At 38.0% G+C, this 18,566-nt stretch overlaps 1 protein-coding gene across 1 annotated transcript in view; it reads right to left on the reverse strand.

Annotated features, from left to right (window-relative positions):
* Positions 1–18,566, reverse strand: part of ZNF423 (zinc finger protein 423) — a 200,668-nt gene that overhangs the window by 24,783 nt on the left and 157,319 nt on the right. The window contains exon 6 of the mRNA XM_075188844.1: positions 1,278–1,409. Coding sequence (XP_075044945.1) covers positions 1,278–1,409 — 132 coding nt within the window. The remainder of the gene's footprint in view (positions 1–1,277; positions 1,410–18,566) is intronic.

The raw sequence follows: 18,566 nt of genomic DNA on the forward strand, positions 1-18,566 counted from the left end.
AATTCAGCTCCACTTGCTTTTTAAAAGGGTCAAGGGAATCTTTGTCACCCATATTGTTTTCATTAAAATCAGAACTGTATAGCAGAACAGAGGCAAGAACAAGCACTACTGAGGGTGAAGATGTGAAGGCATACCTGCCAACTCTCCCGGAATGTCCCGGAGACTCTCAAATTCCAGATAGGTCTCCCAGACCCCCGGGAGAGCAGGCAATTCTTTGCATAGTGCCCACTGCGTAGTGAAGTGGGCAGGATGTGAGCCTCAATGACGCAATTTTCAGGAATTTGCGCCAATTTGGCCCCACCCCCACGACAAAATGTCGATTTTTTTTTCGCTGGGGCAGGGCAAAAGTGATGCGATAGCCCTCACCCTTACACCCTCCAGCCACACACCCCCTTCCAGGATCTCCCGGAGTTAAAAAAAAAAAAAAGAAAAAGAAAAGTAAGAAAGTATGTGTGAAGAGCAAGGGGGCTGCACCTGTGTCGTCCTTGTCTCTCCTACTTGCTTATCTTTGAGTGGCTGCCCAAGGATGACTCAATGTCTTCAGCCTTTGGAGAACAACTATTCTTAGATTATAAAAGCTATTTCTTTGTCACAATGCTGCACCATATAGGGGCCAATTCAATTTGGCCGTGTTATTCTTGGAATAACACGGCCTGCGCGCTATTACCGTTACTATGTTAACAGTATGCAGTATTACCGTTCGTACGGTAATTTTAACGCTGATCTTTGCTCGCAGCCCTCGGAGTCGCAAGCCAATATCAAAGTTAAAATTACCATATTAACGGTAATACAATTAGTGCCGCGTTATTACTAGACTAACATGGCCGAATTCAATTGGCGCCATAAAATTTAGGTCTCCCCAAACGCTTTGCGCTCTAAGCTGCAGCCTAATCAGCCTATCAAATAACCAGGCCCTGTATCTCCAGCAGTTTTCCTATCCTTAACAGATGAAAGAATATGAATAAAGTGCTAAGTGAACTCTGATGATATTTAAGGAAGTATGGAGTATGTATCCAGAAAACTGTAGATGTATGGCTATATATGACATGTTTGACAGTACATGTTATAGATTAGGAAATAAACAATAGCTGGCAATCTTCGCTGTTGTGTACTTTCCTGTTGAAATAAAAACAAGAGACTAATCATTAAAAAAAAATAATTAATGAATGGACCTATCAAATGAATCTCAAACGACAGCTGGATAACACCATACAGTCAGGTAATTTACTATTTAATTTCAAAATTAAACTTGGCAAAATAAAACTTTTAAGTCTTACCTGTAAAACAAACAGGACATTTGAATGTTCCTCCCATTCCTTCAAAGCTGTGTTCAATCAGGTGACACAGGAGCTTTGCCGGAGAGTCAAACATCTGGTTGCACAGCTTGCACTCGTGATTAATCCCTTCCTCTGCAAGGTTCAAATGATACACACTTGTTAGTGACACCGCAGATTAGTATCTGAAATGCAGCATTCTGCTCCGAAGCGCAAAGATTCAATAATATTCATTTGCTTAGAAACCTGTAGTTAACAACATTTCTCATTAAAATACAAGGAACGAAATGGACATTAATTACATTCTGTATCAAACTTGGCTTTGTCTGAAGTATGTAATGATACTGGCTACACTACATTAACTACTCCAGCAAGCTTTGTGTGTAGGCATTGTCTAGCCTAGAGAACGTATATGTTCTATGCAGTTTCTTGGCACATAACAGGCAGCAGGAACCCCCTGATGAAGTCCTATGTGATACAATGAGTAGGGGTGTGGCCTGGAGTTCAGAAGGAAATATTGTGTTTGCAGAGTGTAAGTGCCTTAAATTCTACAGACAGCAATGAGACGTATGGCTTAAGGTGGACCTCCACATGGCTCAGCTGATTTTGCCTGGTTGGCATGGAGTAGCCTCTCATTGGTAGCTAGGTTACTAAATGTGTAGTAAGCACTACAGTGTAAGAATCTCATTTATTCTGTTTTGTAACGCTAGCCCAATGTGTGGACAAATAAACCAACAGGCAACATCGTTTTTGTCAAAGGGCGTTTATTATCCAAAAAGATTAGAAAAGCATGGATTTAGTAAGACACTATAGTCTATTTTCACAATATTTTATTTATATAGATAGAAAAAGATAGCTTGGCAGTGGTATTAAACTGTAAAAAAGCTGCTATGCTATCCCTGATGAAAGTTTAGATGGATTTGAATCAAAGTTCAGTTCCGTTCAATTCAGTTTTAAAAATCCATTTTAATCCGAGTGCCACTTTTTTCAATGTATATATGGATGTATATACATGATCAGCCACAACATTAAACAAGTGAACAACATTGATTATCTTGTTACAACGGCTCCTGTCAAAGGGTGGGATATATTAAGCCGCAAGTGAACCGTAAGTTTTTGAAATTGATGTGTTGGAAGCAGGAGAAATAGGCAAGCGTAAGGATCTGAGGGACTTTGACAGGGACCAAATTGTGATGGTTAGACAACTTGGTATACACACACATACACATCAATGAGTACTGTGCTTAGAAAGGAGTGCCCACATTCTGACCAACATCTTCCTTTCCGCAAGTTTATGCTTGTCTGAAAATGCCGCCATCTTGCGCTGTACATCTCTGTGGTTTGATGAAAATCTAGGTGTATCTTTGGGCCAAAACGTATTTTGTGCTGCGCCACAGACTATGCGTGCTCCCCCGATTACCTCTAGTATATACAGCAATGTTAACTTTGTAGAACATGCACAAAATATTTTACAAGATAAATCTATTTTTAATGGACTGAACATATTGTTACATAACCAACCCAACTCCGTATATCTTTAATAAAATGCAAACTACTTTTTTCACTAATTGACAGATATTCATTGGCAACAGTTGGGTACTGTATAACATCACAGTCATGGTAAGACAATTTTATTTTAAATGACCTGCTGTATATTAAATATCTCTCTTAACCCTAAGGGGCCTTATAAAATCCTAGAATAAGCTTGTTCTTTTCAATGTGTGGGGGGGAGGGAGGTGGGGATCAATGAGCCATATTGCAACAAAGTTTGCAGAGGAAATGCTACTCTGCAAATCATATTCTAGGCATACAAAAACCAGATTTTCATGCGTGCAGTACAGGGTACAGAGCTTTGTGTAGGCAAAGAATCAGACACTTGTGTGGACACACATTTCACAAAGGAGGCTTTTTGAATAATTTATGAACACATAGGTGCGTATGACATCTTAACATAGCCCTTGTCTCTTCATGTGACAAGGCAGTGTCAGGGATAATGTGACGTTTGTTCCTTAGAACAAGGAAAGGTAACAGGATTTATCAAGTGTGTCTATATGCTTGTTTTACATTAGTCTTGAGAATTACCTGCACAGAGGGATTATTATTTAAAACTTCCAACCATTAACTGGCTGTTGGGAACAGAAATCATAAGGGCAACTTTGGCTATGAAAAGTAATTATTTTTTTTTTTAGATGACATACTTATTTACATATACAAATGCACATAAAATGTTTATATAAACAAGATATAAAACAGTTAACATGTAGACAAGTATGATTACCAGTATAATTTATGGTAAAATTACCTTTTCAAAAGAGTATTAAAATGCAAATCATGTTTATACAAAAAGGTGTTTTTAAAAATATTTTATTTTAAAATCAGCCCCACATTCCGATTCCGTTTAACCCTTTCACTGTAGCGACAATGAACAAGTTAAATACGATCCATTAGCAAAGAGTGATGCAAATAAGATTATCCTTTTTTAAAATAAAATAAAATAAAAGAAGAGTAATAAGCATTCATTTTCCACTTCACTACGCAAAAAAATAATAGGATGTGCTCTTGTTTAAAACAAGCAGGCCTGCTGGATTCTGTCAGGCTGAAACTATGTCAGGCCAAAAGAGGCACAGAGAGAGCTTTGTGCACGAGTATCATGGGGAGATGATAGTATCCTGTAATGTTCTCACTACCTACTTTTGTCTGCAAAAGCATTTGATCCTTGACAGACAACTACTTATTTCCATAACGGTCTAGAAAGGAGGGGGCGCAGATACGAATCATAGCCGATTATGTGGATTCTGAAGGTGAAACCTGGGAGGTGTCGCGAGATGTCAAAGGCAGGAATTTGTATAATTTTTAGGAAGGCACATAATTTAGTGCCTGTTAGAGAGCCATTGACCTCTCCGCACTGACTGCGCAAGACTCATTCTCCAAATGCAATCGGCGGGCATTTGATGCGTAGAATACATATAAATTCCTACTGCCCCGTAACTTAGGGAAATATATTCTCATTTATGTGACAAAGGCATTTGAGGTGTTGTATTATAATATCCACATAAAATGGGCCTTGCTTTGTCTGTGCAGTACTGACCATGGATGATTATAAGATCGGGGAAAATCAGTTGGCTTCTTTTCTATTTTTCTATCCAGGCAAATCTGTCACAGGCACAGATGCATTCAACGTTTCTTACAATTTTACAGGCTGTGTCAATTACAGCAACCTCCTGGTGGGCATGCAGTGTAATTAATAATAAGTATTTAGCTGATGCATCAATTGCTTTTCTAATTGTACCAATCTAGAGGCAGTTAATGGCTGGGAATGTAGAAATGAGCAAGCGCATATATGCTCAGAAGGATTGTCACTAGTGCGCCCCTGTCATTAGTCTGTAACACGAGACACCAAACTAATTCTCCATCGCATCTTCCTTTTATTCTTTACATCCACAAAGCTTCTTGCAGCACAATGCTGAGTTGCTGTGTGGCTTAAAGTAGGAAATCACAAGCGCAGATGAGACAAAAGAATTTGATTACAGTACATGGTAGAGAAATTGTACATAAAATGTAAGATTCAAACTCTTTGGCTTTTAGGTCTACATGTCGGCAAATGCTGCTAGGGATGTTTAGATGGACAGATTATGTTTATTTTGCATAAATTCCTAAATGCATGAGTGTGACGTGCAAAATACACAATTTCATGTCAAACCTATATATATGATAAAGATGGCAAGCCAGAGCTAGTCCATCCATTACAAAAAACAAAGGACATTAAAGATCATAGGTACTTTGGGGTTTATTATTTAAAGCAAATATGGAAAAAAAAAATGAGGCGTTTTCATTTTTTACCTCATGGCGACTGTGGGGTTTGGGTCAGAGGAGTTGGGACACACACCCGTGGTAATAAGATCATTAGTATGCGACAGGGCCATAACTAGCGCTGTGCGACAGGGGCGACCGCCCAGGGCGCAACGCTGAATAGGGGCGCAATTTAGGAATATTTTAGGTTCATTTGGTTAAAATCGAGAGCTAGGGTGGCGGCATTTGTCTTTCTCGCCCCAGGTGCTAGAATTCTTAGTTACGGCACTGGTATCCGACATACTGCCGCCACTTCATCTTGCGACAACATTCAGACAGCGCTTCTCCATTTTTGAGCAAAGTTGCATTATATGTAATAAGAATATTGAGCACTGGAATTCTATGTACATTAGTACACACAACCCTTTGTGCTTTCGTGACAAGACCAGTCTCCATGTAATGTCAATGTATCACATGCTTAACTAGAACTTATTTTTCACTGTACTAAGACAAATTTTATGGCAATTTTTGTGATAGAAAGAACCATCTTTCCTGATAAACATAAGTGCAACATACACAGAGCCGACCAGAAGGTTCTTAATTCCTTCATAGGCTACAATATTAGAAGTGACAACTACAGACTAAAAAGTTGCAACTATACTTATTACCGAGTAGGAACATAGAAAATAATAAAAACATCTCTACAGATGGCTGTGCTGGTGCGGAAATGGAACTACAAATCACAAAAGTAGAAGCAGATCTGTAAATTCAAATTAAAACAGTATTTGATACACTAAAAACAGATCTAGGCCTAGGTCTTGGATTTACTTCTCCCCTAGAAAGAACTTGTCAACTTTTAATATGACAAACATCACCGATTTCCTTTATCCGTAGATGTCCGATGTATCAGTTAAACCAGAAAACCACTTAAAAGTTGATTAGTACAATCTGGCATATTTATTTACATTTCTAGTCAATGACTTGTATGTAAAAAAGGCCAAGTTGCCAGCGTTCTATGCTACAGAAGTATTAACGTCTTTTTAAATACCTAAGACAGAAAAAAAATCACAGAGAAAAACAGAATTTCCATGGCTGTAATTTATACAGCAGTTATCCAGCGCTGATATTGAAGAGCTGATGAGAGACAGAATACATTACCAATATGTCATGATGAAATGTGTAAAATAAACACCTTCTATAATAACATCCTAAATACAGGGGAGACTGAACAATTGTGGATTCCAATTACATACTTCCTATGTGAATTTTCCATTTTTAAAGTGTCACAGGTGTCAAAACAAGTAGAAGCACCTTGGATTTAATTAATAAACATTGTAGGAACCAAAGCAATTATGTGTAGCATTCAAAAGACCTACAAAAAGACTTTACTAGCACATTCAGTAATAACATGGCTACTGATGACTGTCTAGAACAAATTTATATTAGTGGAGATGTACCCTGTAACAACCAATCACATTCTAGCTGTCATTTATTTAGTACATACTACGAAATGATAGCTAAAATCGGATTGGTTGCTGTAAGCAACATCTCCACTTTTTCAAACCTGCAGTTTAGTAAATATACCCCTTGGTATTGCTATATTGCCAAGACTGTGCTGTCAATGGAAAATCCCTGCTCTTAGTTAAACAACAATACATCAACAATAAGTTACCAGAGAGCAAAATTGTTATCAGAAAAGATCAGTTTGAATCAACCATAATTTTTTTAATTTTACCACGAATAAGATGCAAGTCATTCTCCAGATAAAGAAGAAAATATTACAATATTGCATTAAAAATCTAGTTTCTTCTTTATTCTCCTTGCTGTGTTGTGCTGATGGAAAAAAAACAAAAAAAAAACTTCCTCTCCCTGTTTATTTCTGTAGCACCAAATCCTTCCACTGCCCTATATTTCTAGCTACTTTCTAATTAATCCACGAGGAAAAGTCTGCGCTCCCTTTATTTATTTCCCGAGAGGCTGTGTTCCGATGTGTGTCAGGCAAAAAATGGGACTATCCACTAACTCCTGGGGCTCCAAAAGCACAAATGAGGTCTCAGTCTCCTACCGTGACACAGAGGGGACAAAGATTCTTATCAAAACAGCTCTCTGACAATGAGGCACACTGGGGTTCTCAAAGGCTTGGGATTGATGGTACGGACAGTGAGTCTATCACCTAGGGAGCCTTCCAAAATTCTCCAGGGTTTGCATTAGGTCAGTTGCCATGGAAACACTGAAAGAACTCAACCTCGTAACTGACCCTTCTTTCTTTTTTTTTTTATCCATGGGCCACTTGGGGCCAACGCTAGAATACGGCTGAAAAATAATCTGGTCACATTTAAAAAAAAAATAAGGGGGAGGAAGGGTCACAGGGTGAATGGGGGACAGAACAGGGCTAATTCCACCTATATATCCAGGTTGATAGCGAGCATCATTCGTCATGTTAAATTTACCTCTCTAGGGATATGAGAAACAACAAAGGTTCAAACTACAATGTTATAATGCAGGTTTCATGCAATTTGTCACAAATTTACCTTTGGTAACAGGTACTTACAAAGAATGTTTGTACAAAATATATATATATATATATATATATATATATATATATATATATATATATATATATATATATATAATATGTGGAGTTGTTTAAGCTATATCCACTTCAAAGGATCTTGTTTGAATGTCTAGTGCATATATTTCTGCAAATCATATTCATTTAATTTAGTACATAAATTGCTTTTTGTTTTGTTATTTTTTGCAGGCTTGAAATCACTTATGTAACTTGCAGAGTAGAGAATGTATTTTTTCTCAGCTACATAAAAAAACAAAAGCTAAATCTGATATCAGCCTTGAAAGAATGCCATTACTGCCGTTCCCATCCCATTTGTAGACATAGAAGATGTAGGATATACATAGGAGATGCCCGCACACTAGGGATCATTGATCCCCATGAGAAAAGTACAGTTTTTGTGTAATATAGTAGAATTCTAATGAACATGTACCCAAAAAGTCATTTAGTCCTGTACTACAACTGTGTTAACAGACAGAATTTCTCTTCGTATAATCAAAATCCTAAATGTGCCAGCGTCACCCCCTCTGCCCAGTCTAGCTACCCATGTGAACTAACCCTATGGGACATACTCAATTGTTGGCGAAAACGCCAAAAATCTCGCGGTGCGCGCACTATTACCGTTATTACGGTAGTTTTCCTGAGCCGCGAGCTGAAATCCAGTTTACTATTACCGTAATAACGGTAATAGTTTTAACGCCGCAGGGAAACTAAAAAGTTGAATATGCCCCTATATATTCTTTGATGAAGGCAAATTAGTCACGTTCCTTTCTATAGCCACAGCAAAAAAAATAAAAAATAAGGTGGTAGGTATTATATTGAATATATAAAGACTATAAGATATCATATCACACAATGAATTTAAATGTTAGACTTCTTAGGAAAATAAACTTTTTCCTCGAGATGTCACCATTATTTTTTTTTTGCACTTAAGACACATGGACAAATTTCTGTTGTCCAAGTTCGTGTGTATGAAAACCTGGAGTCATTTCTTTTGAAATCCTGTTGAGTTTGTTTCTGTGCTTCAGCACACCAATGACATTCTCCTCCTTGCCTGTTTTTGTCAGTGCTACGTTTGGTCTGACAACAGATAATTGTCAGCGTCTCTTTCTCAGTGCATCTGGAGACTTGCTAGTGGAGATATTTTCTGGAGGTTTGGCTGGATTTGACAGGATCAGAGCCTCCTTTTGAGTTTTGGAACAGTAGGTGGCAGGATCTAACTGATCCTCTGTGACAAGCACTCGTTTTGTTGTGCCAGTTACGCAACTCGACAGTGATGCCCTTTTTAAAGCCACCATTAGCCACAAAAATAGCAACCCGTTCATTTCCCTTAGGGACCCAGGTGCACAGAATGAGGACAATACTAGTGCAATTTATACATGGCCATTCAAGGACAAAACAATAGATGTGGGTACTGTACATAAGCAAAGAATCTTTTTATTTTTTTTACATTACAAGCTAAATATATGTACTGCACCAGAAAGTCCCTTGATAAAATACAGCTTCCAGCTTGCATAGTGAATCATATATGAAATGGAGAGAAATGAAAAAATGCAGGTTGTGTGCTTTGAACTCCACTGGGATGGAAAAAGCTAAAATGCAACTGGTCAGTGTGTAGTATTTTTCTTTTTTATTTTTTAATAAACTCAATTGCACATGAAGTGACTGATTGTAAGTAAAAATGTAATATCCGTTTCATCAGATTGAATACGTTGGCTGTGGCCCTAGCAGTCTGTATTAGACAATGATTAAAAAAAAGGGTGTATTCTCGTTTATTTAGAGAACAATAATCCTACTTGCAAAGTTCCACATGCTCCTGACTGAGGTACATTATGCTTGTTCATGGTGCCTCTTATTTTGTTTTTATAACTTTGCCACTTGTCAATTATAATACTTCACTTTACCAGAACAATTACACATAAAAAAATTCATCCCACACAGAAAAAGGCCATCCATATATATTTCACTAAACAAGAACAAAACTTATCTATGCTTTCTTATTTAAAAGAGACGATGTATACACATGCGTATGTACAAAGATAAAGTGCCCCAACATCATATGGACATATACAAATCTGAGTAATCGATAGCAACTACTTGTCTACAGGCAAAGCAGCGCGTGTGTAACCACTTGATGCTTGTACATTTAATGGGAAGTCCTGTGATGTCACACAGCAGCACAGCTCCTAGGGGTCATACCAGGTCCCCACTAATAGATTGAACTAGCAGATCCAGATAACGTTGACAATTCTTATTCCATACAAATCACATTGGCTCTATTAGTGCTGGCTATAGAAGAGGGGGAAATGTTCTTAAGGACAAAAGCCCCAAAATGTGTGTCACACACGAATATATATATATATATATATATATATATATATATATATATATATATATATATATATATATATATATATATATATATATATATATGTATATGTGTTAATTGGTTGCGATCAAAATTGACCTTAGTCTCTGTGTGTGTGTGTATGTATATATGTTGGGTAATTTAGACTGCAAGCTCCAATGGGGCAGGGACCGATGTTCCCGAGTTCTCTGTACAGCGCTGCGAAATTAATGGCTCTATATAACTGATGATGATCTATACATACATATTATATATATATATATATACACATACACACACACACACACACACATAGATATATACACACGTACACACACATACACACGTACATATACATATACACACACTCATTTATCATTGAAGCTCCACTTATTCCGTGAATCTAGACATTTGGTAGAATCTTAAAAAAGGTGTTCCCCACTATGTTTGTATGTTTTCCCCAATATAGTGCACTTAAAAATATATTTGCTGTAATATGTGACTGAAAGAGATCAAACTAGCTTGAGTAGAGGAATAACTAAAAGTGATAAAATACATTTTCTATGAAACTGAAATCATAAATACCTGCAAAATTGTCTGGTGATGGCACTATCAAGTGGTAATTACATTTTTTTTTATAATAAAAAAGGAAATGTGTATTTTTTTTAATATATGACACAATGCATTCACATATTTATAATATGCTTATTTCAAACAAACACTATTTTTAGATTTTTTTTCTTCTTTAAATGTAATTACCTCTTGTTGAACGGTACATTAATTATGGGGTTGAAATCAATAAGCACAAAATGTCTTTATAATGCAGTGTGCTTCACACTGCAGCTGTACATCCAAAACTGACAGATATATTTTTATACTTCCTAGCTGCTCTACCCGCTGGTGGTTGATCGGCTTAATTGTAAAACAGATTCTTAAAATGGTTGTAGCATTACTTTAATTATTAAATGTTTTCTAGAAAAACAATTGTGATCTCACTTCAAGCTAGCCACAGCATGCCAACTCTATTTACTATAATCACTGGCTTGATCACAGTTTACAAAACACAAGGCCACACTGGTGTACACTGCATGCGGACGCTGCCAAGTATTCTTTACATCTTCATTCAGTGGGTAATTAGAACAATATTTTAAAAGATTGCAAAATGAATCGCTGACTAATACACACAAAAAAAAAAAGCATTCTAGTTTTCATGCACGCTAAGTTCACAATTCAGTTTGCTGATACTTTCCCTGTTACTCCTTCCTAATTGGCCCACTTTGGTGAATTGTCTACTTCAAATCATCCAGCCATTACTACATAATGCCATCTATCAACACAGAGACGGAAGACAATCCAAACTGGCCTGGACAGTCTTGGATTTGAAACAAAAGCTAGCAGTAACAGATAGTGAAAATGACAGCATCTTCTAAAGGGTAAACACATAGGGCCTGAGTCATTAAGGAGAGTAAAGCATAAAAAAGGAGTAACTTTGAACCTTGGCAAAACCATGTTGCGTTGTGGGGACAGATTTATGTCCAAGATAACTTTAGATTGCAGTGTAAAAATAAGTATTTGTGTGCTAGATGAAAAAAAACAGACAGAATTTAACTTGTGTGCGAAATAAACTAATTGGCACCCCTTGGATTGTAACAGGGTTTGTCCCGGAGAACATTTACTCCTATTTCTTTTTGCCTTACTTTCCTTCAAGGCTCAGGCCCATAATCTTTGTGTAATGAAAAAAGGTAAGGGATAAAAAAAATGCTCAATATCATTTTGCTCAATGTGTAATTTGTATGCACCCTTTTACCAAGGTCACTAAATAGAAAATGTCAAAAACAATAAAAAATAAAAGAAATAAAAAAGACTAAAATGTCTCGTTCCTGGACAGATACTGTTTTTAAAAAACCTGTTCTGCTAACATGATTGGGGTGTCACAATTTCATAATCATCTAGTAAGCAATAAATGACATATAGCAGGCATTTCAATTACAAGTGATAGTTCCATAGTGGCCTCACTCATTTCTGTTGCCTCTCAAATTGTAGACAATTTACTGTACGGATCGCATAATAAAATAATGCTTATATCTGCTCATTTTTATTTGCACCCTTAGGAGGTACGAGCAAATATGAGCAGAATAAGCATATTTAATCGCGCGATTAGTACTGAAGAAAATTAATGTGCAATTCAACATACTCTTCACTCCGAATTGATACACTCCCATAAATAAGAATAGTACACAGGCTGCAGAACTGCAGTATCTATATATTTATAGGGAGAATTCCGGCTATTTCAAGCAGAACAATATAGAGGACCAGATATTGAAACATGGCACAAACACCTGTCCTGTTTGTCACAAACAATATAACATTGTGTCAGACATCAAAAAGAATGGGTAAAAAAAACAAACAAATAAAAAAAACAAAAAAAGCATCAAGATATCCTGTTGTTATTGGTGATGTTAATTTAGCACTGAAGTGTACATAAGGGGATGTTTGTAATCAGCTCTCCAATAAACTCACAAATTACTCAAGTATTTTATAAGCTTGTTAAGAAGAAATCACTCCCTCAGCTGGTATATACTAAGTGATGAGGCATTACAGCCCTCAAATCGCAAAAAAAACAAGGATGTTGTATTTATTGTAGTGAACAATACCTTGTGTCTCTTTAACTAGATTCCAGGGGGGAATAACACAGTACTCTGTTTGTTGACATCCAAACGGCTGTCAAAGTTCCTTTTTGACTTTTATATTAAAATGGGCATTGGCGTCTGTGAGGGCAGAAAGGCCGTTCTATGCCTAAACTCAATCCAAGCTGAAGAAGCCTCCTGTCGTTACATTGCCTGGTGAGGCATCTGTGGGAGCAAATCCAATTGAGCTAATTTGCATAATGATGAAGCTTTTGGAATTGTGTTCAGTTTCAGATGGACAAGAGAAAAATAAAACTGCCCTTTGAGCAGCTCAGCAGACTGCATTGCTTTGACTTTGAACATGTACACAACAAATACAAATCTGACACAATAAGCCTTGAAAGAAGGCTGCCATAGACGCAGGAAAATGTACCATGAAACAAGAAAGGGTTTTGTGTTTAAAACCTAACATAAAAAAGGTGCTTCATGCAGTTCTACCAATCCACGTCCAGTAGAAGCTATAAAAATATATTGTTACTGAATCTACAAATACACTACTTGCCCAAATGTATGTGGACACCTGAACATCACATCCATACACGCTTGTTAAATATCCCATTCCAAAACTAACCTTTGCTGCCATAACATCCTCCACTCTTCAGGGAAGGCTTTACACTAAATTTTGGAATTTTTAGATTTTGGCTGCGGCGATAAGCATCCATTTAGCTACGTGAGTATTAGTGAGGTTAGGCCCTTATGTTGGGCGATAAGGTCTGGCTCTCAGTTGGTGTACCAATTCATCCCAAAAGTTGCTCGATTGGGTGGAGGGTAGGGCAGTCATGTTTTTCGACACCAAACTCAAGAAACCATTTTTATTTTAATAGACCTCGCTTTGTGCATGGGGGCATTGTCATGCTGAAAGAGGAAAGGACCTTCCCCAAACTGTTGCCAAAAAGTTGGAAACAGACAATTCTCTAGAAAGACAATGTATGCTGCAGCATTAAGATTTCCCTTCATTGGAATTATGAAACCATGAAAAACAGCCCAGACCAATATTTCCCTACCGATCTTTATATTTGGCAAGAAAGAAGCATCTACCAAACTCAGATTCATCCATAAGAATGCCAGATGGTGAAGCGCGATGAGTAACTTCAATTGCTCCAGAGTCCAATAGCAGTGTGCTTTACACCACTCCAGTCAACGTTTGTCCATGTGCATGGAGATATGAGGCTTCTGTGAAGCTGCTCGACAATGGAACACAATCCATGAAGCTTCCAGCGAAAAGTGCTTGTGATGACATTGCTTACTGAGACAGTTCGGAACTCTGCAGTGAATTATTCAGACTATATTCATGCTCTACGCATCTCAGCACTTGGTGGCCCCGTTCTGTGAGCTTGTGTGGCCTATGGCTTTGCGACTAAGCTGCTGCTGCTCCTAGGCTTTCCCACTTCACAATAATAGCACTTACAGTTGTCCGGGGAAGCTCTAGCAGGGTAGATATTTGACAAACTGACTTGTTGGAAAGATGGCGTCCTATGACAGTGCCACGATGAAAGACACTGAGCTCCTCTGTACGACCCATTCTACTGCTAAGGTTTGGCTATGGAGGTTGTATGGCTGTATGCTTCATTTTATGCCTCTGTTAGCAATGGGTGTACCTGAACTGGCCTAGCACATTAATTATACAGGGTGTCCATATACTTTTGGCCATGTAGTGTACATATATAGTATCTTTGCACTAAATATAGTATAAGCACTGACATAAAAGGCAAGGACGTGGGTGCTGTTCATTTTGTTTGAACAACTTCAATAAACTTTTTATTTTATTTGCTTCCCAACACACATAAATTAAATTAGATCTGCATCATTCTAATCCCATCAAGTTTAAGTTTAGTATTCTAAATATCAGTTTATTTTAGACTGATAATACAAATTAATGTATTTCATGGTTTATTGTAAAAGATGAACAGGAATCAAGTGAGGATAAAATGAATGAGGAAATAATGAATTTTCATTTTGTAAATTCTAAATATATTATAGAAAATAAAGCAAACAACTTTTAATGATAAAATCATGTGGCCCACTTCTTTCAATCAGCATACAAAGCCCTTACACGCTTATGGGCCTGTGGTCTACTTACTCCATGTCTAGCCACACGTACTAGCTTTCAACCCCTGTACACTGTGTGTCTGCACTACACCTACCTTCTAGAGATGGGAGAAAGGAAGGAGGGCAGGGAATGTCTACACTGAAAGTCGTTATTATTCCATTTATACACAGTGGAGCTCATGAGTAGTTAGATGGATATGTGTCCAAATTAAGGTCTAAAAAATAGATTATATTATAAACTGGGTCACCAAGGGCAAGGCTATATATGGCTCTGGAGGCTATCAGAGATAGCTGGATAGGGTGCCCTAGGTAATATTATACACAGGTCACTCGGAACTGGCCTCTAGAAGGCATACTGGGCACTGTATTGTTCACTCACTATCAGGCACCAGGCTCTGAATTGTACACAGTTCACCTGAAACCCTGCTCTGCATGGTACACTAGAAACCATGCAATAGACTATACTGTACACAGACCATTACGGAATGGGCAGCACGGTGGCTAAGTGGTTAGCACTTCTGCCTTACAGCACTGGGATCATAAGTTCAATTCCTGACCATGGCCTTATCTGTGAGGAGTTTGTATGTTCTCCCTGTGTTCGCGTGGGTTTCCTCCGGTTTCCTCCCACCCTCCAAAAACATACTGGTAGGTTAATTGGCTGCTAACAAAAATTATCCTAGTCTGTGTATGTATGCATTAGGGAATTTAGACTGTAAGCCCCAATGGGGCAGGAACTGATGTGAGTGAGTTCTCTGTACAGCACTGCAGAATTAGTGGCGCTATATAAATAAATGATGATGATGGTCAGTCGCACTCCTTTGGTATAAGCCACACCCACCCAGCTATCGTTTGACTGCTGGAAGGAAACCTTGCCACAATATGACATAACGCAACAAATCTTATTTTTACATAGCGTTTTTGGTCTATTTACCAATTAATTTGCTAATATATAAAAACTGCTACACCTTATAAATCGGACACCCGCAGCCTCAGGTCACCCTGCTAGTTAGCTAATAAAACCACGTCCATCTTGCTGCAAGGAGTCGCTCATGATCAACTTGGAATAATGGCATGTCCTGTGGCAGATCTTTATAAAAGGTGTTTCATGGATAAGAAGTTGCATGTTTTGGTTTCACTATTAGATCTGTTACATCCATTTCTAGCCATTTTTTGGAGACGCTGAGGAAATCTGAATGGCTCCAAAATGGAGGGAGAAGGAGAAAACACATTACATATGACAAGGTGATGCACGGCTTTTACTTTGCAAGCATTTTGCTGCACCTCTAACGTCCGCTCTTGTCACCGCTTACAGCTCCTTCCTGCATAAAGATAGTATTCCATCACTTTTTTTTACCACTAGGATTAATGCTATAAAATGTCAGTTCCTACAGTGAAATTTATCAATATTATGATATACCATACAATCTGCCACCACAGACAAATGCGCTACATTAAAAAATGTGTCTAGTGTTCCCCAGAGAGACTGGCCTCTGCCATTCCTTTAACAGTTTATGCATTTATGCTATTATATGGAACAGAGCGATAATTGCGACTTCCTTTGCAAGTAAACAACAGAATTTAATAAATTTGGGTCGGATTGAGTAAAGGATGAGCACTGTCACTGGCCTACAACTTGTGAATTATACTGTAGATTTTTTTTTTAGTTTTTCTTTAGGGGGGGAGAATCTAAGCAAATATGAGTTAGCAGCAGGATGCTAATAATGTGTCTCCAGCTGTTCTAGTTAACCTGCAAATGTGACCATCTGCACCTCAGGAGGACAAGGGAAGGAGAGCTGACGGGAGGGAGGGAGAGAATGAGAGTGCGGATATCACTCTTTTACAGGCAGAAAACGTGGGACCAGTGTATAAAATTGCTTCTACAACATTTGACAATAAAGCCTAATTACTCCAATATACATTACAATAAAAATATACTAAGCAGACAAGACAAGCTAGGCTATAGCTCAGTTTGAACACTGGCGGGGCAAGAACGGTAGCAAAAACAGACATTCCGGTTGGTAACTTGATAATTAGACAATAAAATCTTCGATTGGCTTGAAGGTGCTTGGACTCAACTAAAATGGTTTAAAACAGTACCAACAGGCTGCTTGAAGACTGTCGGAACACACACAAAAATAGGAGGTCATTTTAAAAGCAAAATTGTGTTTACTTGAAAGCGATTATCTAAAAAAGAAAAACATGTCAATGAAGTACTACTGGTTCTTTTCCAAAAAAACTTTAATTTCTTCAATTTCACAATAAAGTTGATAAAAAAATAAAAGGAAGGTCAACTGCACTCCTACACCCTCTATATTATCTCCTCCAAATGTCGTCCTGCGCCTTATCTCCAGGCTGTCTCTGTACAGACGGCCATAACCCTTGGGCTTGTTATTTACTGCATTGCAGACTTATCCACTGAAGTTTTTTTTTTTTTTTTTACTCCCTCATCTCCAACCTTCATTTTTATTCGTTTAACACTGTACACAAAAGTCAGCAATCACACTATATATAGAGAAAGGAAAAGGTGCTTATTGAAAAAGATTTGTTCCATCTTCTGACAGTCCCATGGGGCATAAAAGCAGAACAAACTCAGTAACAGCCACATCACTGGAACTAGCTCTCTTTGTTATGTGTACAACCTTGTATTAGGGTTTTGCTATTACAGGGAGGACAACTAATGGTTTAAGGGTGTTACACAAATCATATTATGCTGTCAGAACGTATGTATAAACACAGTGAATATATTTTAATTTTTGAGGAGTTCTGTGCCCATATGACGGTCTCTGAATTTCAAGGTGACTTACCAGCTGTGATCTACTGTAGGAGGTGTTGTTCCATACACTACACAAGTTTGCTAATGAACATTACATCACAAGTCACCCTTTATATAGACAGGATTTACGTATATACATATATTTGCACCACTTTTGTATTATAAGAAAATAAAGCAGGAAATCATGGCAAAGACAAAATGCATGCTACCTAGTTCCTAAAGAGCATATTGCAAATGAAAGGTTATAAGCTCCTGCGAGCAGGATCCTACCTAATACCTGTGACCTGCAATGAACTTGCTTGAGATCCTCCCTCCTACATTACTACTTCCACCAGCTAGAAAATGCTCTGCCCCTGAACTTTCCACTTAATTTACCATTGCAGTTATTTTTGCTGATTTAATCAATTGAAGGGTGTTTTTTTAAATCATCAATGAATTCAGCACTACCTAGCAAATTAAGCATGACGTTCGGGAGCAGTGCATTTTAAACAGAGTGCAAGGGGTCATGTAGGAGGACTGCTGACATGTTAGTTTTATATACACATTACAAAAGCCCTTTCCTCACCATCTAAAACCATCTTATGCTTTTAATGGGATACTAGAACATTTTTCTATTTGTATTAGCGATTCCTGCAGGAAAGTTCTACGTTCTGTGGTAACAGCAAGTTTGATTAAACACAGCAGGAAGCCATGAGTGGTCCTTGGATGTTCCTTATGTTCCCAACCGCTCTCCTCTAAACCAATGTCTGGTAAGTAAAAGTATCTGTATCTACATCTGTTTAACTGCCGTTTGTAGCAGGTACAGACTTGCCAACTCTCCCAGAATATCCGGGAAACTCCTGAAACGTGGGTAGGTCTCCCGGACTGCCGGGAGAGCAGGCCATTCTCACGCATCTGTCCACTTCCTAGTGAGCAGTGATTTTGCCGCACCCCCCCTTCAGTAAAATGGGGAGGGGTCAAAATAACGCAATTCTCTGAGCCCCATCCCCTCCATCATCATACGCCTACCTCCCCTCATTCAAAACATTCACAAGGTGTTTTGTCAGAACACCAAAAGATAAATCATATGACACAATGG

This window comes from Mixophyes fleayi, chromosome 10 (genome assembly GCF_038048845.1).
Source record: "Mixophyes fleayi isolate aMixFle1 chromosome 10, aMixFle1.hap1, whole genome shotgun sequence".
Taxonomy (NCBI): domain Eukaryota; kingdom Metazoa; phylum Chordata; class Amphibia; order Anura; family Limnodynastidae; genus Mixophyes; species Mixophyes fleayi.